Genomic DNA, 27,389 nt, shown 5'->3' on the forward strand with positions numbered 1-27,389 from the left:
AACAAAAATATTTGTAAGATTAACTTGCTTGGTCACAAGATGCATAATCAGTAAAAAACAAAAATACATAAAATAGAAGAAAATCCCTAGTAAAGAGGCCTTTTTGCCTGCTGTTTGTTTCTTGAAAATAGCCTTATATTTTCATACATACAAAACAAGGACGTTTTCTTAAACACACTTTAAAAACCCCTAATTCTATCCTTGAGGTTTTGCAAGTTTTGATTTCTGTGGTTTTGTGATATCATAAACATCCTAAACAAAATTAGAGACTGCTGCTCTGTGGGAGACCATTTCCATCCTCTGCAATCCCAGCGTAACCTTTACAAACTTGCAAGCACACTGATCACATCTCAACTTCCTTTTTTATTATTATTACAAATGTATATTATTTCAGATTTTAAAAATTCACACAGAAGCAAAGTCAATTAAACTTTATTACAACTGAGAATATAAAATAAATGCAATTAACTCATTTTAGTTTCAACAGTCATTTGGAGAACGATGTCAAGACAACTCAAATGCAGCAAACTCTTAACTCGAAAGTAAGCAAGCGGCTCTTCCTGCACACCCATAAGAAGGGGCACAGCTCTCTGTGGCTACCACATGATGAAGGCAGCAAACCTTTGCGGCAGCATGAAAAGCATATATAGTACTCCATGTAATAATTAGAAAATGAAGAATGCGTGCATGTAATTATTGAAAGAGGAAACAGACAGGCACACTTTCACAAATAGGAAACATGGGAAAATACAAACCAGAGTAATTTGGAAAGTATATACTACATGACATATATAAAAAGTTATTTAAATTGCTATTAAAAAGGACATCTTCAGTCCACATTTTGTGTAATACTTTTAGTGTCTACACAGACAGATCTTTAAAAAAATTAAATAGTATTAATTTACTAAATATTTAAGAGATAACAGTGCATTAAGGATTTTTTTTCATATAGTAATACATATCACTCCTTTGTAGTGATATAAAAGAGTATGTATGGCCTTATGTACAATACATTGTTTTTTTTTAAATCCTACAACAATTATCTTTGCTTAATGATATTTGTGGACCATTCCTGAAGCTTATTAAGGGAACCTAAGCTGCTATATTTTATATAAAATGTTACATGTATTTGAATACTTCAAGACTCTTTTCTGAATGCTATTTCTGAACCCTCACCCATCAAGAAGATAGTATTGCAGATATAGTGCAGGCAGGATTTGCAATTTTCATACAATTTTTCCTTCATTGTACAGGTCTTTTTTCTTTGCTACATACAATTACTCAAAGTAGACAGTGGCTAATCTGATTTCCCTTTCTGTCTTTTTAACCCCTTCAACTAACAGAATCACAGCATTTTGGAGAATGATCTGTTGTTTTACTAAAGGAACCAGGCCATAAACAAATAAATAAGTAAATGTCACTTTCTATTTTTAACTGCAAAGTGTGAAATGCTTTTGTGAGGGCAAAGAGAAGCTATGCAGAAGGCCAAAATTCCAAGTACTAAATCATTTTTCAAAAATCACACAGGTACAAAAATATACTTACTAGTCCTTGGTTTTTTCAAGTTACTGCATTATTTATCTTTTTACAAAGGTAATTCCAACCTCATTATACCAGCCCTGACAAGAGGAAGTGTAACCTTTAGTCTTATATACCTTAGAATTCTGGAACACCTTTCTTCTAGATATACATTCATCTCACTGTAAAACCAGAGAGAAAGCTGTTCTAAGAGGATTTGCAATAGGAATGGCAGCCAACATGCCAAAAAAACATGTCTATTTTTACTTAATTTACTGTTTTAACTTTAAGTACCCTGATTTGGGTGTCTCTATATACTGTACCCTTGAGTATACAGAGAAGTATCTACCTTATTTTCAGATGAAGTTATGTTCATTTGGGCATAGGAAAATTCAAATGTAAAAATGCAGTGTTTTCAAAATCTCCCCTTTGAAGCGAAATAATCAAAAAAATTAAAACAAACTAACACTGTTCTAAAACTAGATGACAATGAGTATTGATGGGGCAGGACTAGAAGAGAAAGAAGAAAAGAAAATGCTAACAAAAAAAAAAGCTAATAGGCTTGGTTAGAGTGTAAAACAACTAGTCACTAAGAGGGATTTCTGGCTGTGGTGTGGGGTGTGTGTGTACACACTGAGAAATGAAGAATCCTAGTTAGCCCATTAAACTTATGACATACATGCTTGCAAATGTCCCAAGTACTAAAAAGGGCGGCATTGGCCTTCTGTTTCTCTTGCTCTTCTTTGTTCTATCTCCCCAGCTAAATGTAATCTCTCCTTCAGGACAGGAGTACTTTCCTTCTAACTCCCTAAAGCACTTAGTTTAGCTTGGGCCACAATAGACACTGGAGGATTACTGAAAAACCCTTATTAGTATTCCAAATACAATTTCCTTTCATTGCATTTAATTTGGTGCTTTCTATTGAAGTTGGATACACAGAGGAACCTCTCTAATAGAACACTGCTCACTTGTAGGATCAGAAACTGGAATAAGAATCCATCTTTAGTGGGTTTAGTAACACCTAAAGAACCTTGTTATAAGCCTGCCTATAAGGCAGTCATCACAAGGTGCAGAACTCCCCACCACTAAAGGACACCTTAGCTTTATTTCCCTAACTAGAATGTAAGCCCTGTTAGGACCTGGACCAGGGTTCTATATTTTACAAAGTATCTAGTTCAATACTAGGCACATAGTATGTGCTCAATGATTACTTAACTGACAATTTTATATTATGATTCAGTGTATATAATAAACATAACATTGGCATGACTATGATGATTTAATTCAACATGCACTTATTGAATACTTACTATGTGCAAGGCACTGTACTAGACATCGGCTATTAGCTGCTTGCTCACAAAAAGAATGTAAGGGGAAACACAATTATGGAGAATAGAAAATTGCTTAGTGCAGCCTATGGCCTGATCTATAACTAGTCTTCATAGTTTTTATAAAGGATTGATTATTAATTATAATAAACATTATGCTGAGAGAAGTAAGGCCCTCTGAAGGCCAGAACAACACATCGTTAGTGCAAAAGGTATACTGGATTCTATCTAAAGTCTTATTTTACTTGAGTTGGGACCCAGATTATCAAAACCAGGGAGATGAGCTCACAAATAGTAAAAAATTGTATATAGTAATCAAGGTTACTTCTAATTCTAGAAAAGAATTTGTGAAATAAGGCTGGTGCCACTTCCATGGTTAAAAGCATTCTGAAGAACCCAGATACTTTACCTTTTAAACTGTTATTAGAGTTGCCAATTTTTATATTACTTTATTTCCCCAAATCATTCCTTTTCTGATGAGCAGGGGCTCCTACAACTGGACGATGATGGGATTTCTAGTGCCAGACTTGAAGATAATGGTTACTAGAATACTCATGATAGCTATAATCTTACATGATTCATGGTAGCTATAGCCTTACACTTACTTGCCTACAGATTTTAGGCACACTCATAAAGTTTTCTCCTAGGGGCAAAAGAAATATTTCAGTGCAATGTAAAGCCTCTTAATAGAAAGTTGCATCAACAACAGCAATATTATGTATACATAATACTTACCTTAAAACATGAAAAGAATCTAAATGTTTTAACATGCTTTTGAAATACTTTATATCTAATGCAAAAATGAATGGGAATCATCAAATTTTAATTTTAAAAGATTAGCTTGTAAGCTTCTGTTTAACTAACTTTGATTATTTAAGCTATTTATGCAAGCTGGCCCAAACTGAAGAAATGGATGAATCTTTAGAGAAGACAACTTTATATACAATATGCATGAAAAACTTTCCTTTGAAAGGTTAAGTAATCCTTTAATCAACATTCACTCCTTTCTAATGAAATTCTAAGGTAGTTAAAATGTTTTTCTTTCTAGCTGGTATGAATGGCCAGAGGACTACATTTCACCAAAGTTCTGAAACCTGTTAAGGTAGTCTCAGCTATATTAAAGGATGCCTTAGAAATAGATTAAAATCATGAACTTAATTAGTGAAAACTATATGGAACAAGACAATGATTCTAAAAATGATGCTTCATATGAATGATTAACATATCAATCACAATCCCTTAATTGGTATTCAGTTCACTAGCATGAAGCACATTAACTGCAAGGACTTAGAATGTTTTTCTGCTGTGGGTTCTTCCCTTTCCTCCCCCCCACCCCCTTTAACTTCCCTGAAAACTAGACTAATAAAAACAAATTGGTAAATATTCTGGAATAGTTAAAATGTTCCATTCGTGACATCCATGAGCAAAACAGTAACATCCTGTGAAAACAACGTAGTGCTTTAAAAAGGTGCATTTAACCTGTGTTGCTGAACCAATTTGCTTAGTATAAAACTATATACAGCTGAAATTCCAATCTAAAACATTAAAATTCTATTAAAGAGCTTTGAAAAGATCAAATCATGACAACTGCTACAGCATGAGAAAGGTGCACCAGGAATCCTTCAAAACAACGCTGAAGGTTAGAAAAGTTAAGTGCTGGGTTTAGATCAGACATTTCATCAGAGTAACCACAATGGAACACATGCAGGGGGGAAGGGAGCTGGGAAACTTCACAAGGGCCTTCTTTAAGCTAATAAAGAAGGTTGATAAGTCCACCGCAAAACGCTCAGTCAATAAGGTTCTTCTCATATACTTAGGAATCTTCTATTGGCATCACAGTTTGCATTTTTGGTTCTTCTCACTGTGACCTTCATATTGCTGGAGCCTTTGACTTTTGGTTCATTCATTCCAAGCTGAGGGGAGTCTATCCTCAGTACCGGTGAGCCTGATGAGCTGGATGGTACTGGGAGCTCTGCTGAGATGACGTGGAATAGCCCATGGTACTCTGGGACTGAGACGATCCCTGAACATTGCTTTGGTAACTCAGGCGTGAACTGGAGTGCTATGAAAAGTACAAAGGAAATTACTGTCAGAGGGACTGATTATTCACAATGTTAATTATAATGACAATGGGGGGAAGAGGGAGGGATGAAGGGAGAGAAGGGAAGAGAGAAAAAGAGTGAGGGAAAAAGGGGGGGGAGAGAGAGGGAGGGGGGGAGAGAAAAAGAGAGCACTTTTTCATCATCAGTCACCGGTTCAGAAGGAAACATAAAATAAAGTGGTTTTAAAAAGATACATATATGTTGGTCAGGAATGTAAAGTTTATATCAATAAATAATATGTACTTATATCACTAAATCCAACATGGTTTTATTTTTTTCATCCCTTATAATCCTAACCTTTCTGCCTAGAAAACATTTAAAAAAGGAAGAAAAAAACCCACCTCTGGATAAAGAACAAATTAGGATTAGGTGGCTTAAATGGCTGTAGGAAACAAAGCATTATTGATTCCAGAGAGTCTTTGGGATGGTTTCTATTATGTGAAACTTGAAAGGAAAACATTGTGCACAGAAAAATTTTAACCTGGAGTTTTAAAACGCAGAAGACCTTGACGTGTCACTGAAGGATGAAGAAGAGAAGAATAGGTAAATAGGTTCTCTTACTAGTGTTCAACACTACTTGTCAAACTTGATTTGCAACATATGAACCAAAACAACACTGTAATAAAATAGTCTTGGTGAAAAACAATCTGACAACACCTCTCTACCTCTCTGCCCTTCAGTTATATAACTGTAATAACTTATGGCATGGGAAAGAACTTTTAGCAACTCTGAAATTCTTAACTATACTGCTCTACTCTGTAATTTATTATAAAATGCATTTAATTATTTGCATTCATAAAACAATGACAACAACTTATATTAGGATGTGACTTAGCAGCATATGAGATTCCAATATGTTCCTCTGTGCCCTAAAGGCAAGAATTTCAAGGATACCTTCTAGCTAAATAAATGCCAGAGTGCCTGGTTTACAAGTACTGATTGGACTACACCACAACTCATGGCTGAGGCATTCTCAAAAATTCACTCACAGTACAACTACCGGTATGAACTAAAATAAAGATACAGGTTCCCTGCAAAAGATAAGTGAAGGCTCTTACTTATGTGATAAAAGGAAAAAAAATCACCCAATTAAACAGGATCAGGACCATGAAGTACACAATCATTTGAAACAGCCAGTGCAGAAAAGGAACTGGGCTTGGAGTCCTAAGACCTGAATTCAAATTCCAGCTCCAACACTGTAACTTGGGCAGTTCCCTTAACCTTTAGGGTTTTTTCCTTGTCTTCCTTTTAATGAAGAAGGTGGCCTTGCTGATTTTAAATTTCCTTCTTGCTCTAAAGTCTATTAGTCCATGAATCTAAAGTTCAGGCTACTAATGTGTCTTACTCAAGCCACATTATACACATTTAGTGTCAATTGAAAAGAATTTCATGTCTTCCAATTCTAGTGCAGTGAGCAGTCCAGGACAAACGGCTAATCATATTACTTGTAAAAGCCACTAATGTTAAATTTGCTATGTAATACAGTACTGCTCATGATAAATTTCAAGTCCACATGTGAAGATAAGCTCTTGAAAAGGCTAAAATGAAAAAACATAGAAACTGGATTACCCTAAGATTAATACCAAACAATTATTAGGTTATAATTACTTTAGAAACTCTAGAAAGAACTTCTGGATTAATACATTACACATGGCAAAACAACAAGCTTACTGTTTCTTTAAATTATGTAATGTGGCAGAAGGCAAATCATATGGGATGATGTCCCAAAGAATGTCTTTTCCTTTAAATTGGTAATAAAAGAAACAGCATATGGATTATCCAATACAGAGAAACATTACATTAAGAAGATTTTTGCTTTATCAAATGGTACAGTAATTCTAAGAAAAAGAAGATTAAAGAATTTTGAGCTTTATAGAAAGAACCATTCTTAACTCTGGTGGAAAAAGGCAGAATTTAAGAAGTATTCTCTTCATTTAACTACTTAACTAAAACAAAGAAATGGCAGCAAATTTACGAAGATGATCTAATACATGATTTAAGTCTGTTGTTTATTTACTAGGAACAAACAGATTTTAAAGAAAAAAAAAGGCAAGCTAAATTTACATAATACATACAAAAGATGAAACATTTTTATCCTAATTGCTAAAGTAGGTAAATTGTTTTTAGTGAATCAAATCTGAAGTTTTTATTAGTTTAATTGATACCAAGTATAGGTATTAATTCTACTTGTAATGAATCCTTGCAATTTTCAGTGAACATTATTGTGGGAAAAGAAAGAAGTTCATGGAAACTTTCAAAGTGGAAAGACAAAATGTAAGCAAGTCATTTGTTATGTCTTTCCTGACGGCTGTTCTTCCTCGGTTTGTGCTAGTCCCTTATCTCCTATTTGATAATCTTCAGTCCTACAGGAAGGAATCTTCCTTTAGTTCCAATTTCATATTATCTGTCTCCAGTTCCCCTAAGTCCTGCTGCTTCTCTTCTTCCTTGGGGGGACTGTGTTCTTTAACTTAGTTGTCATCTTTTTTTTCTGAGTTCTTTCATGCTCTGCCTTTATTTTCTTTTCATGGCTACCCTAAAAAGTTTTTGTAAAGCATAACTACTGATTCTCCTGTTGCTAATTTTTCTTTCTCCCAACACTAATCTTTTTCACCTTTTGTTTTTCTCCTAGGTTGTGGTTTCTTAATAATTATAAAGTGATTTCTAGTCTCAAAATTCCATTCACTCATAATACTTATTTCTTAGGATTTATAAGTCTGATTTCCTTTCTCTTCCATTATGGCGACTAGTTCCTTCTGTCTTCCACTAAGAGAAAACCAGTTCATATTATTTTGTACAAAGTAAAGATGCCTCTTCTTTGTGTGGCTCACCTGCTTGACTAGGTTACTGCCTGATCAAAAGTGGATAGGTAGCCCCTAAACAATCAAGGGAATATTTTGTCTCACTCCCTGCCTTTGAATAAAAAGACTCAACCCATAATAGATAATTAACTCATGGTATTCTTGGAATTATACTGAACATGATCATCCAATCTTCATTTCCATGCAGAAAAATGTTTCCAAATGCTGGGGACACTTGATATATTAGGCTGGATGGTCCCATTCAATAATATTTCACACCTTACAAAAGGAACACAAGTGCACTGGTGGTAAATCTGTAAATGAATAAAATTACTCTAGAAATCAATTTGGAACCATGTAAAATAAAGTGGCTAAAATTCCTACAAAATACCCTAGGCGTAGACCCCAAACAGATCAGTGGCAAAAAGAAAAGGGTTATCTAAACCAAAATATTTATAGCAAAATTTTAACAAAGAATGAGAAAGCAGCTGCCCATAGATTGAGGAATGGCCAAACTGTGATACATGAATGGAATGGAATGTTATTTGTGCTGCAAGAAATGACAAATATGATGAATAAAGAGAAGCATGGAAAGACTCATATGGACTAATGTAAAAGTGAGGTAAGCAGAGCTAGGAAGACAATATGTACAACGACGACATCAATGTAGGAAAGAACCACAAAACAAATAAAAGTGATTGTTGCAAAAACACAAAATGTAAATTTGGTCCCAAAGAAGAGAGAGCTTTATGAACTCTGCCCTTTGCCTTTGTAAAAGGTTATATGAGAAGTAGAGGAGGGTAGAGTCCTGGATGAAAAACATTACATATACATCCGATGTTCTTTTTGATCAGTTTTAATGTTTAATTAGTTTGTACTTTAAACTTTAAAAAAAAATTCTTTAAGGGATGGTTCTATGTAATGGGAAGGGGAAGAGATGTGGGGAAAATCTATGTTATGTACAAAATAAGAGAAATCAAAACAAACCAATTAAACCAAGAAACAAACTCTAAAATTATCTACTATTAACATTTTGATCATTCTACAAAATATATAATTGGCAAAATGTCTGAAAAACACAAGCCAATACCTGATATTCGGAAGGCATAACAGGCCCGCCTGAGTTAGTGCCCGAAGGCCCTAGCCGTGGCTTCTTATTTGGAGGCACCGCATTAAGGCCTGAGTCCTGGCTGTGCTGGAGCCCCGCCCCAGTCCCCCCTGCTCCTGCTCCCGCTCCTGTAGCCGTCCCATTTGTCTGGGTGCTGTTTTGTTGCTGCTGCTGCTGCTGCTGCTGCTGCGGTGGTGGTGGTGGTGCTGCCGGCTGGGGCTGCTGAGGTGCTGTTTGTTGCTGATGTTGATTCTGCTGCTGCTGATTCTTAAAGAGTAATCAAAAGGCAGGATATGAAACTCGAGCACGATTCTTGTCTTTGTGACCTGAGTATTCAGATGCTACTCTCCCCTGTCAGATCTAACGGGAATGAAATGTGATGGGCAGCTAACTGGATACATTTCCGAACAAGGATCTATTTATATTATAGTATAAAATCTTTCAAATTGGGCATGTTCCACTGGTTAGGATTTTTAAGCACCTCTACCCCAAGTAGGTGATGTTATGAAATTAATCCTGTACAGACTAAAAATAGCTACTGGGTGTCTTATCGATCTTTACCTTGGAAGTATTCAAGGAGACAAAGGCAAAGAAAGACCAAGATAAGAGATGCTTAGAAAAGATGTTTTAAAAGGAGATAGTAGTAATGTCAGAAAATAGCCACTCAAATGTAGTTAACAATAATTAGCTATAATATAATTAGCTAAAAATAATGATAATTAACAGTCATGCGCTGTAAGTTTGTTTACTATATTTTGGACTTGTAGGTTTATCTTACAGTACCCAGACCTCCCTAGGGACTAAAGGAAACATATTCCTATATAACTAAGTGAAATTAATAACTGTATTTCCCTAGGCATAATAATTATACTTCCTCCTCATTTATTACTTACTGTCTGGAGAAAGTTGGGGAGGGTAGGGGGGACAAGAAACAGGGGCAAGAAATAAAGGACATTAAATTATACCATGTGATTTGTACCTTGTCTCCTTTTTCTTCAGGTTCATCCTCATTAAGAAATTCCCGTTTGGGATACGGAATCTGACAGCCAGCAAATACACTGGAAAACACCATGAAGCAAACGATCACGCATTATTTCCCAAAACCATAAATCTTTAAATCTTGTGAGTGCAATAATGTCATGTCATGGCTCACCCTTCCCACATTTCTATCTATGTCTGTTTAATCCCAATTTGTCAATACTATCTGGGTATCTTTAATTGCAATACCCCCATGTAAGCAAAAATACAAGTACTATTACTTATATGCTATTTAAGTACTGAGTTGCCATCTCTGACCTCAAACCTTACCACAATGAAAATATTTTGATTTTTAACAGCTAAAGTTTAATACAAATTTGCCTGAACAACTGGAACAAATTTCTCTCGGAAGGATATTTGTTCTGTTTCTGAACCAGTGCATAAACTTGCCTCAATGGGAAGGACAAAGAGGATGATGATGATGACGTTATTCTCTAAGCAGGGAGGGAGCATGCTGCACAAGCTTCCAATTCTGTATTCCTGTGCTGGCTTATTAGCTCTTGGAAGAGCTGAGGCCACAAGAGGACACTGGCCTCTTTTAGCTGCGGTTCTGAGCCATAAAACTGAATGCTCCCTCTCAGTTACTTGTTAAAGTTTTTCTCACTCTGAACCTGCCTTGGTTCACAACTTGCTGAAAATTGTTTTGTTTTTTTGGGGGTGGGGGGAGTGAGGGAGGGGTAGAGGAGGAGAGCCCAGAATCCTAAATTCTTTTTCTATCAATTTCTCTAAGGTAAACTTAAGAGAAGATCCTTTGTTTTCAAGCAAAAATTCTATTTTAAGATGCCACCCCCATGTTCAGGTTTTATCAATACATACAAAGAAGGTACAAAGATGTGGAGTGGGATACATACTCTGACGTAGGTAGGGGATCCTCTTGGAAATAAGGATCCTGCAGAGCTTGTTCTGAGGTAATTCTCTTTGTCGGATCCATAGTAAGAAGTTTCTGAAGCTACAGGGACATGAGAGGAAGAGACGATTTATGGAATGAATATTTAAAATTAAATATGGTTTTTATCCTAAGGATGTGTGTGTGCGTGTGTGCGTGTGTGTGCATGTAAGTGTGTATATTTTACAAAGGTATACTCTGGCTCATTTCATCATGAGCAGGATTCACTTATTTATTTACATAACACGGTTATATAACTGACAGAAATCAGCAATTGGAGGACTTTATATTGTTTCCTATTGATGGCAGTTACTAGAAATGAATTCAGAATAAGAAGAAAAAGTATTTCTTTGTCAAAATAGGTGGTACGGTAGAAAAAAAAAGAGAATTTGATGTCAAAGATTCAAATTCATCCTCTAACACTTACTAACTGTATGACCTTTGGCAAACTACTTAATCTCTCTAGGTCTCAATTTCCTCATCTGTAAAATGAAGTGGGTAGCTAGGTGGCAATGCTGTGATTGGAGTCAGGAAAACATGAGTTCAAATTTGGACTCAGACATGTAGCTGTGTGACCCTGGGCAAGCTATTTCACCCTGTTTGCCTTAGTTTCTTCATCTGTAAAATGAAATGGAAAAAGAAATGGCAAACCACTCCAGTACCTTTGCCAAGAAAATTCCAGTTGAGTCTTTCCACAATGAGTCAGATATGATTAAAAAGACTGAAGAACAACAACAAAATAAGGGAGCTGGACTAGATGGTCCTAGAGGTCTCTTCTAGCTCTCAATGTATGATTCTTTGTTCCAGATGCTGAAATCCTGTGCATCAATGTCATAGAAATGGTTTGCGAATAAATCAAATTAAATTCAAACATTATTTACTGAGGGTGTGCTATGTATTGAAAGGGCATGATGTTACACACACAGGGGAGTAAAAGGAAGAATAACACATCTGCTTTTCTCACTGAGCTTACAGTTTAAGAGAAATGAGGAGTTAAGGGACTAGAGAAAGATCATTTTAGGAAGCCCCTGATGAGAGGAAATGAGAAATGAATGCGAACTAAAAAGGAAATCAGATCTGAACTAGGTGGCAGTAGGAAATGGAAAACAGGAATGGAGTATGAGGATCTTATTTTAATTCAGAGTGACTGGGAGGATTACCAAAGCAGTTGATATACAGGAGAGTCAAGGAAAGAAGCTGTTTTCATTGAGTTTGAGGAGTGTCAGGTCAGCTAGGATAAGACTATAGATAGGTAGTTGGAAATGCTGTCAGGAGATAGACCCAAGCTAGATGGAGATTTGGCAGGTAGGCATCTGCACTGAAGTGACAGCTTGGGCCACAGAATAAAGAGTATAGGGAGAAAAGAGAGATGGGCTGAAAATAGAATAATGCCACCCACATCTAATAAACAGGAGGAGAAGAGCCAATGGAGGAGAGAGGACAGGAATGAGCAAAATAGTATTGCTTTAGTTCTCTAGCTTGACTCACATCCCTTCTCACTTCTAGCACCGCAAAGCCCCCTCATTAACCTCCCTACTTCAAATCTTTCCCCTTGCCAATGTATCCTTCACGGTTATTTCCAAACACAGGCTTTACAATGTCATGTCCTTGCTCAATAAACTCCAGTGGCTCCCTATTACCTTGGGAATAAAATAAAAATGCCAGTGCTGGGTATTTCAAGTCCTTCACAATCTGGATCCACACTATCACTCCATCCTCATTACCTACAGTCCAGTGAAACTGACTGTCTGGTGGTTTCTACTACATGACATTTCACCTTCAATTTCTGCAAAAGCTGTCAGCCTCCCTGCTATGAACTCTCTCCTCATCTCTACCTTTGGAAATCCCTAATTCTCTAAGGCTCAGATCAAATGTTCACTGCAGTACAAGACCCTTCTTGGTGTCTCACTCTTAAAATGTTGGTGCCTCTTGCTCAATTACTTTATCCTTACTTTGTGTATGTGTAAGTGTTGCATATACTTTTTATATGTACATGGTCATCTTCTTAGATGGAATTCAAGCTCTCTGAGTACAGCAACTTTCATTTTTGTCTTTGTATCTCAGGGCCTGACACATAGTAAGCATTTAATGACTGCTTGTTTAAAATCTTAAAAGGGAAGTATGTCAGAAACATTTCAAAAAGAAAGTGGTGTTCCATAGGGTCAAATGCAACAGACCACAGAATCATAGATTTAGAACTGGAAGGGGCCCTGAGAAGACACCAAGTCAACTTTATATTTTACAGATGAGGAAATGGAGGCACAAAGGTCAAGAGAGTTCCAACCAAGGTCATATTGCTAGAAAGTACCTGGGATAGGGTTTGAATCCAAGTTAATAAAGGATAAGAAGAAATGAGAGGGGAAGAGTATGTTGGATTTAACAATGATAAGGTAAGAAAGTAATTTCAGTAAAGTAATGAGGATGGAAATCAAACTGCAAAGAAGACAGTGAATGTATACTACTTTTTTGAAACATTTAAATGATCAAAGAAGGAAGACAGAACACTAATTGGAAGGTATAAGTGGGGCTCAAATAAAGTTTTAGGACAGGGAATCATGAGCAGAAGAGGAGTCAAGGAGAAATAAGATGTAAGTAATAGGAGATTATTGATAAAGCAAGAGTCTCAAAGAGATGAAAGGGGATGGGATTTAAAGACAGAAGACTAGTGAAGAACCTTGGAAAAGAAAAGGAGGGCTGTTGCTCTCCAAGAAGGAAAAGGAAGCAACAGAAGAGACAAGGAAAGATGGTCCAAAATGTTGGTGGAAAAGACAGAAGATAAAGAAAAATTTTGAGGTGAAGAGGAAGGAATTTGAGAGAAATGGGAAGGGAGAAAACAAGGAAAGAGAATTTGCTCCTATGCAGCTACTCTGCGCTAGACACTAGGCTAAGCTCTTCAAAAATATCGTTTCGTTTGATCCTCACAGTACTTCTCTGAGGTAGCTGTGGTTATTATCCCCATTTTCAAGCTGAATGTCACTGAAGTCATTGTAGTGAAGGAGGTGATACAATAATAGATGTGAATAGTCTGAGTGAATAGTTCTGAGATCTTCCGTGATCAGTAAAAACAAACTCTTACTGTTGATTAGAACTCTATATAAGCGGGTTTCAAAGATTACTATGGAGCAAGTTCCATAGCTAGAAGTGGTGATAAAGAAAAAAAAAGATTTCAGAAAAGAAAGGAAACAAGGGTCCTCCATTTTTTCACATAATCTCCTTATCGTTACAAAACTACAGTTTTTTATTATAACCATAAATGTTCTTAAAGGGAAATAAATATAAATTCTTCAATAAAATACTAAATATCAGTAACATAAAATTCTTTTCCACTTTCATGAAATTTTTTTAAGCGATGGAGTAGTAATAATTTTTCCTTGATAAATTATGTTTTAAAGAAATGCACTTACCAGAAGGAAAACTTTGCTGTCAGGCTTCACTTTGTGTTTTTCCATATATTTTATGAGGCTACTATTGGCATACCTGAAAAATTACATTAAAATTACATTAAAAGGTGTAATTTAATAGTAATAGAAGTTTCTGATAACAAAAGAATCAGTCACCAGAATCAGTCACCATTACATACTTTGCAAGGCTGGTTTTCTTACACGTGTGTACATTCAGTAAAAGAATGTTTATCTGGGCAATGACTGAGAGTAGGGTTGAGGGTGGAGGAAGTGAAGTTACGGGAGAAGTGACAACTATCTATATTTGCTTGGCCCTCGTGTTAGACCTCCTCTTTCTTTGGCCAATCTTAACAATTTTTGGTTCCATATTTTCAACCCTAAAAAAGGAACTTGTAGGCTCCTGTTACTGAGGCCTCCTACTGTACCATTTCCAATCAGGTTTTTTTTTCATTCTGATTGGAGGGCAGAGTACCAAATTCCTCCCAATGCCTTGCCTTTTGAGAGGACAAAAACTGGACTTAGCTTATTCCACTCCGCACCTTCTTCCCTGCCTGGTTTTAAGTCTGTTAAACAAGATATTCCCTGGAATCCCCTCAGTTTCTTTGGAACCCTCACCCCTGCTTTGCTTTCTTGCCTCCTTTTTGTGTGTTGCCTCCCCCTTTAGATTATAAGTAACTTGAGGGCAGAATCCGCTTTTTCTTTTTTTAAATAATCATATCCCCAGGGCTTAGCACAGTACCTAGCACAGAGCAGCCACTCAATAAATGTTTACTGGCTTATCGAACCGATTTGTAAAATGTAAACTTCTTGAGGGTAACAATGATTTTTGTCATCTTTGTATTCCTAGTATTTCTTTATATTCCAACATCTGGCACACACTAAGTGCTTCATAAAATGATTGACTAATTTCTGATTATCAAAATTCAGTTGATCACTCTGTGAATTCCAGAGCTGTGTTTTACCAAATGTGTTACTAAAGTAGCCTCTTGTTTAAGTATTTTTATCTTTAGAAATTTTCTATCTCTTCCTATCTAATTTCTCTCTCTCTCTTCAATTTGCTATATAATCTGCAAATATTTTATACCAGAGATCTTTTTAAAAGTACTTATCATGAATGCTACAATATAACATGACCTAATGCTTCCATGAAATGATGTTTCTTATTATCTGTGGAGACACAAAAAAATAAACTTGGCAAATTACTTTATTTCTCTGTCCAAGGAGAACCTGTGAACCACTGTTCCACTTTAAATGCAGCTTCCTCTTATCTTCTAGGTTTGATTATCACAAAGATGTTGTCAAAGGGATATAGGGAAAAGGGATAGTTAATGACAGTAATAACACCTGTTAATTACTAACACTTATTTTTCTTATGTAACTTGTTATGAGCTCTGCTTATCTGAACATATCCAATTCTTTAAAGTTAATTCAGCCAATTCCTTTCCCCTTTTCACTTTAAACTCCAATGAGCTGACTCAAGATGACATTTAGAAACATATTAAAAAAGTAGTTGACTTCTTTATGAGCATCCTCTTCCTTTTTATTGATCCAAGAGTTGTAAGGGACTTCAATGCGTCAACTCTCTAACTACAAGTAAAGTATTGTACCTAATGGCATTATTTCAAATGAGCTGAATGAGGTCTAGATAGGTTAACTATCCAGATCACCCAGTCCCAGAAAATACTAACTCCCAGTTAAGTAGAGAGAAAGTGTTTTTTTCTCCTTACATAAAGTAGGCTAGCCACTTTACTGATAAATTCTTTGGCTACGGCAACCCAGAAAATGAGCAAAAATTTAAAACTGTTTCCACCACTGGCAGTTTCTGCAGTGATGGTAGCAAAGGGGTCAAGGAAAGAAAAGGGGGGTTGGGGACAAGGGATGATAAGAAATACACTGTTTTTTAGACTACCTATGAACATTAACTTAGTGGCTGGTATTCAAAATGTGAGATTCTTGTCCCATGACCAACAAGTAAATATACTACTAGAGGAACTAAATCTACATTCTTGCCATAATCAAACCTAGAAGACAAAAGGAAGCTGCAGTTAAGTGGAAGGATGGTTCACAAGTTCTAGTTCTCCTTGGTCAAATACATGAAAGAAATGGCCAAGTTTATTTTATTGTGCCTCCAAAGACAATAAAAAACATCATTTCACGGGAGCATTTGGGCATGTTTAATGCTGTGCTCATGTTAAGTATTTTTAAAAAGATCACTGGCAAATAATTGCAGCTTATGCAGTTGAAGAGGCAGAGAAATTTACTTACTAAAACTTGATAAGACCCTTTAAATTATACTTTGATATTCTATGACTTCAATAGAAAGGCAAGTAAAGGCAATGGGAGGGGCCAAACTTAGAAATTAAACAGAAGCCTCAAATCTAAACCTTACGAAGGCTTTCCTTAAGACAAGAACCAAAATGGGCTGGACATGGGCACCACTGATTATTTGGGGATGGGGGAGAAAACAGACTTATGATTTCATTGGTGCACAAAGCTCCTCACTGAGAAGCACTTTTTTTGCAACCTAAGAGCCTTAGAGGATTGCCTGGTAGCCTGAGAAGTTCAGTGACTTGCCCAGGGTCACAAAGCCATGATGTTTCAGGTCTGGTACTCCTCACTCTAAGGTGGGCTTTCTACTCACTAGGTTATACTCTCAACTACTGAATTAGTTCACAAAAAATGAAATTTATTATATTTTAACTGATAAGAAGCAATTTGTTACTGATGTAGGAGCCATTCCTCAATCAGCTATCTATATACAGTCAGATCACCAACTTGTTACAAATGAATACAAAGTGAGAAAAATAAGGATGAGGAAAAAGATATTACATCAATTTGAAAGAACTTCAACTTGACCTATTTAAACAAGTTATTGATGACAAATACTGGAAAATGGATGAGAAAAAGGTACTGATCACAATGTCATACAGAAATTTAACTAACTGTATTACCAGCAGCCATAACAAGGAGACCAAAAGATTAATCAATCAATAAACATTTATTTATTTTTTTTTTCAATAAACATTTATTAAACATCTATGATGTTTAGCACACCAGTCAATGTGCTAAGTCTGGGGATACAAAAAGAAGCAAAAGATAGTCCTTGCCCTCAAGGAGTTCACAATTGAACTGGGGAGACAACAAACAAATATGCATAAACAAACTATACATATATACATATATAAGAGAAATAAATAATTAACAGAGGGAAGGCACTAGAATTAAGAAAACTGAGAAATGGCAAATACAAACTCATTTGTAAACTCTTTAGAAGGACAGTGAAGATTATGAATAGTAGCCCAATATGAAATAGCAAGAAGCTATGGAGAGAAAAATCAGCTGAAAGATTTTTGAATGATCTAAGTCATCCAAAGGCATTTAAGACTGAAACTGTAAAGTGGACAACAGGTAAACAAATGATATGGAAAAAATCTGCAAAGTTTATGGCAAATCTTTTTACCCCTAAGGAGAATGAAACTGTCACACTTAAGACTCTAACATTACAATCCTAGATTTGCTTATTTATGAAAAAACAGAACTGGCCCTTCAGAAAAGCAGTTGTATTAAATCAATTACACACATAAGAGGGCAACATGTTGGAGAAGACATCTTCTTGAACATGTGGTAGAATTGATTCTCAAGGTATCTAAAAGCATGTAAGAAAAAACTGCATCTTCTTTTCTCCCCTAGCCTTATGATACCCCATTGATCAAACTCCTACCAAAGCTAATTAGAAATGACTCTCTACAAATTATAACACTAGAGTGGACTGTAGCACTGAGAGGTTAAGTGGCTTGAAAAGGGTCCACAAGATATACAGGACATATGTCAAAAACAGAACTGGAACCAAAATTATTCTGACTATAAAGCTGCTCTTTATTTACTATGATACAATCTAGCAGCAGCATCATTAAAAAGGGTGACTGAGAAAATCAGGAACTATTTGTCTATATGTCAAAATTCCCATCTAACTAACATTATTAAGAGAATAATCCACACGTGCACTGAAGACTCCTTTGATAAGGAGAATAAGCAGTCTTTTATAAGCAATATCCTGCCGCAAACCATATCTTTATTATCACACAACTGACTCAAAGAGTGTTAGATCTTGAAGTGCTTCTTTATGGTTTTGTTAACTACAAAAATCCTAATTTGGGAAAACAAATGCCACCTTAAGGACTCTTCAAGAAAATGTCATCCATTCATATGTGAAAATTATACAAGATTCCTTAAAAGATATAACAAGAGATAATTTTGCTTGACAATTCCATGATCTATTAACGATCAAGGAATAAAACAGGGAAAACCATGCTTGCAATAGTAGGTATTTGACATTGTTATGGAGGAGATGCAATGAAGAATCCAAATCAAAGAAGGATTCTTAAGGTCCACCAGAAGTCATTTAAATGACATCATCCTGACTACATGAAGTCCCAGAACACTGCAGAGTTTCCTAAATAAGATCTAAAATCACCCAAAGGAGTTCTGGTTTTAACTATCCACAGGGGAAAGACCAAGTAGATGAAGAATGCCTACTGTCCACACTATGACATGCAACTGGATACATAATTTATAGTCCTGTTAATTAGCATAAAATCTTGGACAGACATTGCAATTAGTTGGGCATAAAATTGAATAGGAGGAGAGTAGGTTGAATCACCTTTAAGAAGCTTTAAGGTTTTATTAATGACCCTAAACAAGAGTTTATCTTTTTAATACCAACATTTTTCTGGCATTGTTGTAAGTCAGCAAAGCAGGAAACATTGGTCTTAAAAGAATTAACGTATAAGAGTCATCAAAAAACAACAGAGAGATACATGAATATAAGCAGATTGTAACCCAATACAAACAAGGGACTATAAAAATGATGTAAATATCATTTAAAAAAGTATGATTTTAAAAGAAGATAAATTGGTCACATGATAAGAAATAACCAATGGAAGACCACTGTTCCACGGATATCCTCACAACGTCAAGAGAACTTAGAAAGATGTAAACTTGGTTGTGAACTAATGGAAAAGAGTTGTATAAGATGAGTAGACATGGAGGGCATTTTAACCTGTATCTCTGTAGAACATACCCACAGCAATAAGATCCATTAGTGTTATTAAGCAATTTTATTCCCTTTTAAGGGAATGTTTATTGGCTTTCCTATCTTTTCCTTTATTTGTACCTTTCCTCAAGAACTTATACTTCTCTATTCTGGATATTCTTTTGCAACACTGTGTGGTGATCAACTATGAAGGACTTGGCTCTTCTCAGCAACAGTATGATCCAAGACAAATGCAAAGGATTCACAAAGGAAAATGCTCTCCATATTTAGAGCAAAGTAAAGCATATTTTTTCTCACTTCATTCTTTTTTGTGTGCTTTTTCCTTTAATCTATTTCATCTATCACAACTGTGACTAATATGGAAATATTACATGTATAACCTATATCAAACTGCCTACCATTTTTGGAAGAGGGGAGGAGAAAGGAGGGAGAAAAATTTGGAGCTCAAAATCTTATAAAAATGAATGTTAAAAATTGTCTTGACACGTAATTTGGGAAAAAAATAAAATACTACTACAAAAAACGCTTTAAATGTTCTGTTTAGGAGTCATCTTCTGGTTATCTACATAAAAGTACTTACGTTGTTCTTCTGAAGTCTTTTTGAAGTGTGGGATACTCTGGCATTTTCCTAATATCTTCCCAATCTTTATCTTACAAAAGAAAAAAAGGCATAATAAGAGACACAGATTGTTATAAAGGAGAGATATTATGGTTTACACTTACTCAATATGTCACTGATTATTAGATATGATTATCTTAAAATCTCACCATCATACTTAAAAATAAAATATAAATATTATAGACATTTCCTTTAAAAAGAACAAATCACCTGCAGGGAATCCCATGACACTAAAAATACGATCTAGTTGATCATGATGAAAAGGATTGCTTGTTTTGATATCTTCCTGACGACAGTGAAAAATAGGTTCTGAAGTCAATAGCTCGGCAAAAATGCAACCAATTGCCCATATATCTGTGAAAGAGGAAAAGACAGCTTATTACATGGATGTACTATATTCACTGGTTTAATTTCTCTTTATCACAGAACACTTACACTCTACATATGTAATTCAGCTTTTTCACTAAATAACTTAAGAGTAAGAAGTCTATCAAGGATACTTATCCACATATGGTTAGTACATACATAAGAGAGTAAGTGTCATAGAGCACATGGCATGCTGGCTGTGATGTCAGACACTGGCTATTGGACTCTCAGGCAGATCACTTAACCTTTCTGAGGTTCTGCATCTCTGAAATGTGGCTAATAAGAGTTCCTACCTTACTAGGTAATTATTGTGAGGATAAAATGAGATAATTTGCAAGCTTTAAGGAGCTATATAACTGTATGCCAGTGTTGCTGATAAGATAGCTGTATTACCACATTCCAGATCAAAAGACAACCAAAATATATCTAGGTAAGGTTGCTTTTTGGCTGTTCAACTCAGTAAATAATATATTTCAATGACTTAGAGCAAAAGTCTTCACAGACAATTCAAATGATCTAAATGAAAACAAATTCTAATTTAAAATTATTTGTGAGATTCTATTATTTATTATGTGAAACAGACAAAATGCCTCATAAGAAAAATAATATAAAAAATATTTAAAACTTAAGTCATTGGATCTCAGGAACAGGGTATTCCATATAAATCATTTTTTCAGATAACAGAAGCTAACCATTTCAAGCACAAGAACCATTTTTTGCTAACACACTTCTTTTTTCCTTAAAGTAAAGATAATGAACGTTTCTTGATGTTTCAGGGTCTTTTCCTTCCTCCAAGATAGACTACTGACTTTCACTCTAACAATTCTCTTCTAGCATCTAATCTGCTAATAAGAACTTATTTTAAACAAGGATCACTGAGGTTCTCAGCGAAGCAGACACCTATAGCATATAGGGTTTGCAAAATACATTCCTGATGCCTCTAAGCCTTTTTGAGAAACTCTCCTGTTGGGGTTGCTAAAAGTCTGGCCTTCATTTAAAGTGGAGATGGCACATTATATGAAGTATAATCATCTTATAAGTGATTTCTACAAAATTAACTTACATACAAAATTACATATGGTCATTCTATGGGTGATTTATGAAAAATCTAAATATACATTTATATAAAATTTAACATAAAAGCTGCCAAATGAGGTCACCAATGGGAACAGAAGCAGCAGTTTATTTATTACAAAGCTAAAATGTAAAAAACATTGTAAAGAAGGCAAACTTTCCATTTGAAATAGGATTGTACCACCTTAAGAATAAAATATTTATCACTTAATAAAGAACATTCATTGATAGCATACTGTGAGTGAAATAGTACAATTAGATACTATGGGTAATAATAATGATACCAGGAAATAATACCAGGTTCCTGCTCTAAATGAATTTATAAAGTACTGGGCTCGGGAAGGAGAGGGAATGTGGAATACAGGGTATTGAGCTGCTTTTTGCTGCTTATTTTAAATTAAGACAGAATTTTTTAAAGAAACATTGAAGTTAGTAAATTTTATATTTAAGAAGACATGAGTCTGAAGTATAAATATATTTATTTTATTGTTGTTTTTTCAGTTGTATCCAACTCTCTGTGACACCATTTGGGTTTTTCCTGGCAAAGACACTAGAGTGATTTGCCATTTTCTTATCCAGCTTATTTTATTTTTTTAAAATTAATTTAAGTTTTCAGTTCCAAATTTTCTATCTCTCCCCTCCCCCCACCCCAAAATGCCTTGCATTCTGATTGCCCCTTCCACCAATGTGTGTGTCCACCCTTCTAACACCCCTCCCTTCTTTTACCCCAATCTTCTTTCTTGTCCTGTAGGGCAAGAAAAACTTCTGTACCCCTTTACTTGTACTTCTTATTTCCCAGTTGCATGTAAAAACAATTCTCAACATTTGTTCCGAGTTCCAACTTCTCTTTCTTCCTCCCTCCCCAACCATCCCCACTGAGAAGGCAAGTAATTCAATATAGGCTATGTATGTGTAGTTTTGCAAATGACTTCCATAATAGTCATGTTATGTAAGACTAACCATTTCCCTCCATCCTATCCTGCCCCCCATTTCTTCTATTCTCTCTCTTGACCTTGTCCCTCCCCAAGGGTGTTTACTTCTAATTGCTCCCTCCTCCCATTTGTCCTCCCTTCCATCATCCCCCCCACTCTGCTTATCCCCTTCTCCCCTACTTTCCTGTAGTGTAAGACAGGTATTCATACCAAATTGAGTGTGCATGTTGTTCCTTCCTTCAGCCAAATGTGATGAGAGTAAGCTTCACTTTTTCCCTCTCACCTCCCCCCTTTTCCCCTCCATTGGAAAAGCTTTTTCTTGTCTCTTCTATGACAGATAATTTGCCCCATTCCATTTCTCCCTTTCTCTTCCCAATCTATTCCTCTCTCACCCCTTAACTTTATTTTTTTTAGACATGATCCCTTGCTATTCAACTCATCCTGTGCTCTCTCTCTTGCTCTCTTTCTCCCTACATGTGTGTGTGTGTATAATCCCTCTACCTCCCCAGATACTGACAAAAGTTTCAAGAGTTACAAATATTATCTTTCCATGTAGGAATGTAAACAGTTCAACTTTAGGAAGTCCCTTGTGATTTTTCTTTCCTGTATACCTTTCATGCCTTTCATGCCTCTCTTGATTCTTATGTTTGAAAGTCAAATTTTCTTCTCAGTTCTAGTCTTTTTGTCAAGAATGCTTGAAAGTCCTCTATTTCATTGAATGACAATTTTTACCCCTGAAGTATTATACTCAGTTTTGCTAGGTGGGTGATTTTTGGTTTTAATCCTAGTTCCTTTGACTTCTGCAATACCATATTCCAGGCTCTTCAATCCCTTAGTGTAGAAGCTGTTAGATCTTGTGTTATCCTGATTGTATTTCCACAATATTCAAATTGTTTCTTTCTAGCTGCTTGCAATATTTCCTCCTTGACCTGAGAACTCTTACCCAGCTTATTTTATCAGTGAGGTAACTGAGGAAAACAGAGTTAAAGTAACGTGCCCAGGACCACACAATTAAGTGTCTTGAGGCCAGATTTAAACTCAGGTTTTCCTGACTTCAGGCCTGGCACTCTATTCACTGTACCACCTAGCTGCCTCACACATTTTGTAGTGACATGTATACATGAATACACACATCTTCCTCAATTATTTTTCCAAAGAACTGAGTCTGACAACAAATTGCTATAAAATAAATCCTGTGTTCACACTGATTTTCAAATGGAGATACGTTCTCAATGGGAAAAAAAGAAAAGGAGAAAAAACCTGACAGTGTCTTAGGCACCACATTTTAGGAAGGACAGTGACAAGCTAGAAAAACACAGAGAATCTGAGGTGTCCTACTAAAATCAGAGACACAGACTTTGACTACAATGTGGAGTAGTGTAAAAAAATATTAGAGGGGTTTCATTAGGTTCTCTGAAATCTATTCCAGATCTAAATTATCTGAAACTATAGTATACAAATCTGCTGTCACCCCTGCCCAAGAAACCCTAGTTCCCTAAAGATTAGCAGTCATAGACAATTTAAAAAATGAATAGTATGTAGAAATTAGAATTCGAGGGTGTTTAGTAGAAATGTAGGGAGCCACTTTCAGAGAAAGGTGACAGATTGGAGTGTGTATGAAAAATAAATTATTGAATATTTACTCAATCTCAATCACATGTGGTACTAGTCTAAACTAAATCTTGAAATTATAGTTTCCCTACTAGTTACTAGCTACAGTGAATACTGTACTTCAATTAAGATAATTCTTATCAGAACCACTGGTGTTAGGCGTGATAATATATGCTGGGTCGAGTTCTGGCTCATGCATACAATTCAAATCAATAAGCATTTATTAAGTATCCATCTACTATGTACCACGAACTATTCTAGGGACTAGGAGTATAAAGACCAACTCTCCCCCCACTCCTCACCCCCAATCCCCAAACCAAGAACAAATACACAAAAGTTACTGTCCTCAAGGAGTTAACTCTACTGGAAGCAAACAAAAAGAATACAGAGAAAATGATACAAAGTAAATACAAAGTAACTTTGAAGATGGGCATCACTCAAGGATTCTCTAGTAAGCTAGTCAACTAGTATTTTTAAGCAACTGCTATACATAAGACAGGATGCCAGGTGCTAAGGATACCAAAAAAAAAAAAAACTCTCCAGGAGCTCCAGTCTAAAGGAAGAGAAAACATGCTAAGAATTATGTACAGGATATATGGAGCGTTGTCTCAGAGGGGAGGCACTAAGAATAAGGAGATCTGGATGCGGAACGTGGGACTTTAGCTGAGACCTGAAGAAAGCCAGAGTAACAAAGCAGGTGGAGATGAAGAGGGAGGGCATTCCTGGCATGGAGGAGAACCAGGCAAAATGCTCTGAGATGGGAGGCAGAGGGTTGCATGTACTCGAAACAGTAGAGGCCAGCGTCACTGGATTACAGAGAACATGAAGGAGAGTAATGTGATAGGAAAGGAATGAGGTTATGAGAGACTTTAAAAGTCAACAGAATAATATATGTGAAGACAGAGGTAAAAGGGAGACACTGGATTTTATGGAATACAGGAGGTGACATGGTATGATCTATGCTTTAGGAAGAAAAATCAGATAGTGAACAGAGGACAGATCTGAATGGAGGAAAGGCTTGAGGCAGGGACACCAACCAGTGCAATAATACTGCAATAATCCAGCAAGAGGTGATGAGATTTAAACCATTGTGGTTTCTCAGAGGAGAAGAGGGGCAACATATAAGAGATGCTTTCAAGGTACAACCAACAGGACTTGACAACTGATTGAATATGTGGAATAAGAGTGAGAAACTGGGGATGACACCTAAATTGCAAGGTTGGGTAACTGGAAGAAGACAGACAGTACTTGAGCTAATCCCTGAAAGAAGTTAGGGATTTTAAGAGGTCAAAATGAGGAGACAGATGTTCTAATCTCAGAGAAAAACCTGTGAAAAGTCACTGAGGAAGGCAGGAGACAGGATAGATGCCAGTTTAGCTGTAACTTATAGATGTTGGAAAAAACAGGCAGAACCCAGACTACAAAGGGCCTTAAATTCCAAAGAGAGGAATATTTTATTGTAAAGGGCAAAAGAAACCTGCTAAAGCCTCTTGAGTAGGGGAGTGAAATGTTGAGACCAATGCTTCAGAAACACCAATTTAGACTATGTGAGATGCAGAATTATAAAAATGAGTCATATTTTGTTTCAATTAAGAACAAAAGTAAAAAACTAAAATGAATTTTAATTTTCCTGAACACTTACTTATATTTATATATACCCACCTTACTACATTTGAATATGTGGTATTCAGTTTCTGCAACATTAAGTTTGGCCATTTGTTTCATGATTCTGAAATAAAATATTTTGAAGATCTGCTTAATTCCTTTACTTATTACTAAGTCCCCCTCACATTTACTTGTATATCAGGTGTTCTTCAGGGGAGGTACCCAGCAATAATGAAAGATCTAGTCCTAATGTGCTCAACTTCACTCAGTTCTATGGTCAAGGGCTATATTCCTAACTACAGCCTTGAAGATGCAGGTGGCTGCTTTTAGAGGCAGCACGGAATGGTGCAAAGAAGATCAGAGCAGGAACTGAGCAACACAAGTTCTAGAACGATTCTGCCACTCATTAGCTGTATAACTAGGGGAGTCACTTAGCAAGTGTATCTTAATTTTCACTTTGGTAAATGAAAATGAGATAACCATATTTGTATGCAATTCAGACACGACTATAAGAACAATTCAAAGACTAAATCCTTTTAATGCAATATGTTTATATAAAAATACATAAGTAAAGATCTTGCTTTTTAAGTGTGGGGAAAAAAACCTTTTTTTCCTTTGGCAAAGTTTCTTCATTGCTATAATTTTCCAGTTGACCATTAAAACTGGTACAGGGCATCACAATAATAATTGTTGCTTGTGAATTCTTTGGAAGAACTGTTTATTAGGTCCAATCATTCTAAACTTCTCTAATGGTAAATGAAAAACTTTTATGTCTGCTTCTGTTTGGAAACAGGAAAGGAGATGACATCTAGTTAGCCAATGAACTGATCAAAATGAGTAGACCATCAAAATCTTACATGAAGAGTCTTCCTTAATCAGCCAATTAGCTATTTGGGATTATAAACAGACAAATAAACTTAGTCTAAAGTATTTAACTGGCTCAACCCCATTATCCTCCAGTGGTCACAAGGGAGCCAAACATCAAGGAGTGCTCTGAGCTTAGTAGGTACTCAACAGCTTCTGGTTAGAGACAGCTAGGGGGCTCAGTGGATACAGTACTACTCCTGGAGTCAGGAAGATCTGAGTTCAAATCCTGCCTCAGACACTTACTAGATGTGTGACCCTGGGCAAGTCATTTAATCTTTGTTTGCCTTAATCTAATGGAGAAGAAAATACAAAACCACTCCATTATCTTTTCCAACAAAATTCCAAGGACAATACTAGCATACCGTGGTCCATGGGGGCAGAAAGAGTTGAACATGATTGAACAACAAACAGCATCTAGCACAATAATGCTCAAAAGACTTGTTGGTTGATAATTTTAAATTATATCCCTTTAGGTACTCTGTGGAGAAATATAAGATTAAAGCTTCCTCTTTTTCTAATTGTTGAACTTCATGCTTAGCTCTTAAACTTCAACTTCAGGTACTAAGCCCTCCTAACTCTCTTGGTCCCTGAGTCTATTTGTCTTTCTGTGCTAAAAAAAAGTTAATGCCTGATCACTAAATAGCTTTCTCCCTTTTGCCTTTGCCACTATTAAATGACTGTCTGATTCTGACACTCCTTCCCTTCCTTCTATGGCCAAATATGAACCCTCTGAGATTTTAGCACAAAAAAGTTAGCACATTAGGACCAGATCCTTCATTATCACTGGGTACCTCCCCTGAAGAACTGATATACAAGTAAATGTGAGGAGGACTTTGTAATAAGCAAAGTGAATTAACCAGATCTTCAAACTTATTAGGTCTAAAACAGAACTTATTACTTTAAAAAGAAATCCACCCTTCCAAATGTCCCTATAATGGTCAACGCCATCGCTTTCCTCTCAATATCCTAGGCTCAAGTTTGATAACCATAATGGAGAGTAATTTGGAATTATGCAAGTAAAGTGACTAAAATTTCTGTACCTTTTGATTCAGAGATTCCACTGCCAGGCATATACCCCAGGAA

The 27,389-nt window shown here is 36.0% G+C and overlaps 1 protein-coding gene across 5 annotated transcripts in view; it reads right to left on the reverse strand.

Moving 5' to 3' along the window:
- Positions 1-343: 343 nt before the first annotated feature.
- Positions 344-27,389, reverse strand: part of CDK19 (cyclin dependent kinase 19) — a 214,425-nt gene continuing 187,379 nt past the window's right edge. For all 5 annotated transcript variants that reach the window (XM_072643048.1, XM_072643046.1, XM_072643049.1 and 2 more), the window contains 7 exons: positions 20,062-20,205; positions 19,813-19,882; positions 14,183-14,255; positions 10,744-10,841; positions 9,834-9,912; positions 8,837-9,121; positions 344-4,908 (listed from right to left, as the gene is read on the reverse strand). In XM_072643048.1, the coding sequence (XP_072499149.1) occupies positions 4,777-4,908; positions 8,837-9,121; positions 9,834-9,912; positions 10,744-10,841; positions 14,183-14,255; positions 19,813-19,882; positions 20,062-20,205 (881 nt within the window). In that variant the 3' untranslated portion in view covers positions 344-4,776. The remainder of the gene's footprint in view (positions 4,909-8,836; positions 9,122-9,833; positions 9,913-10,743; positions 10,842-14,182; positions 14,256-19,812; positions 19,883-20,061; positions 20,206-27,389) is intronic.

The sequence above is a fragment of the Notamacropus eugenii genome, chromosome 2, assembly GCF_028372415.1.
Source record: "Notamacropus eugenii isolate mMacEug1 chromosome 2, mMacEug1.pri_v2, whole genome shotgun sequence".
Lineage (NCBI taxonomy): Eukaryota > Metazoa > Chordata > Mammalia > Diprotodontia > Macropodidae > Notamacropus > Notamacropus eugenii.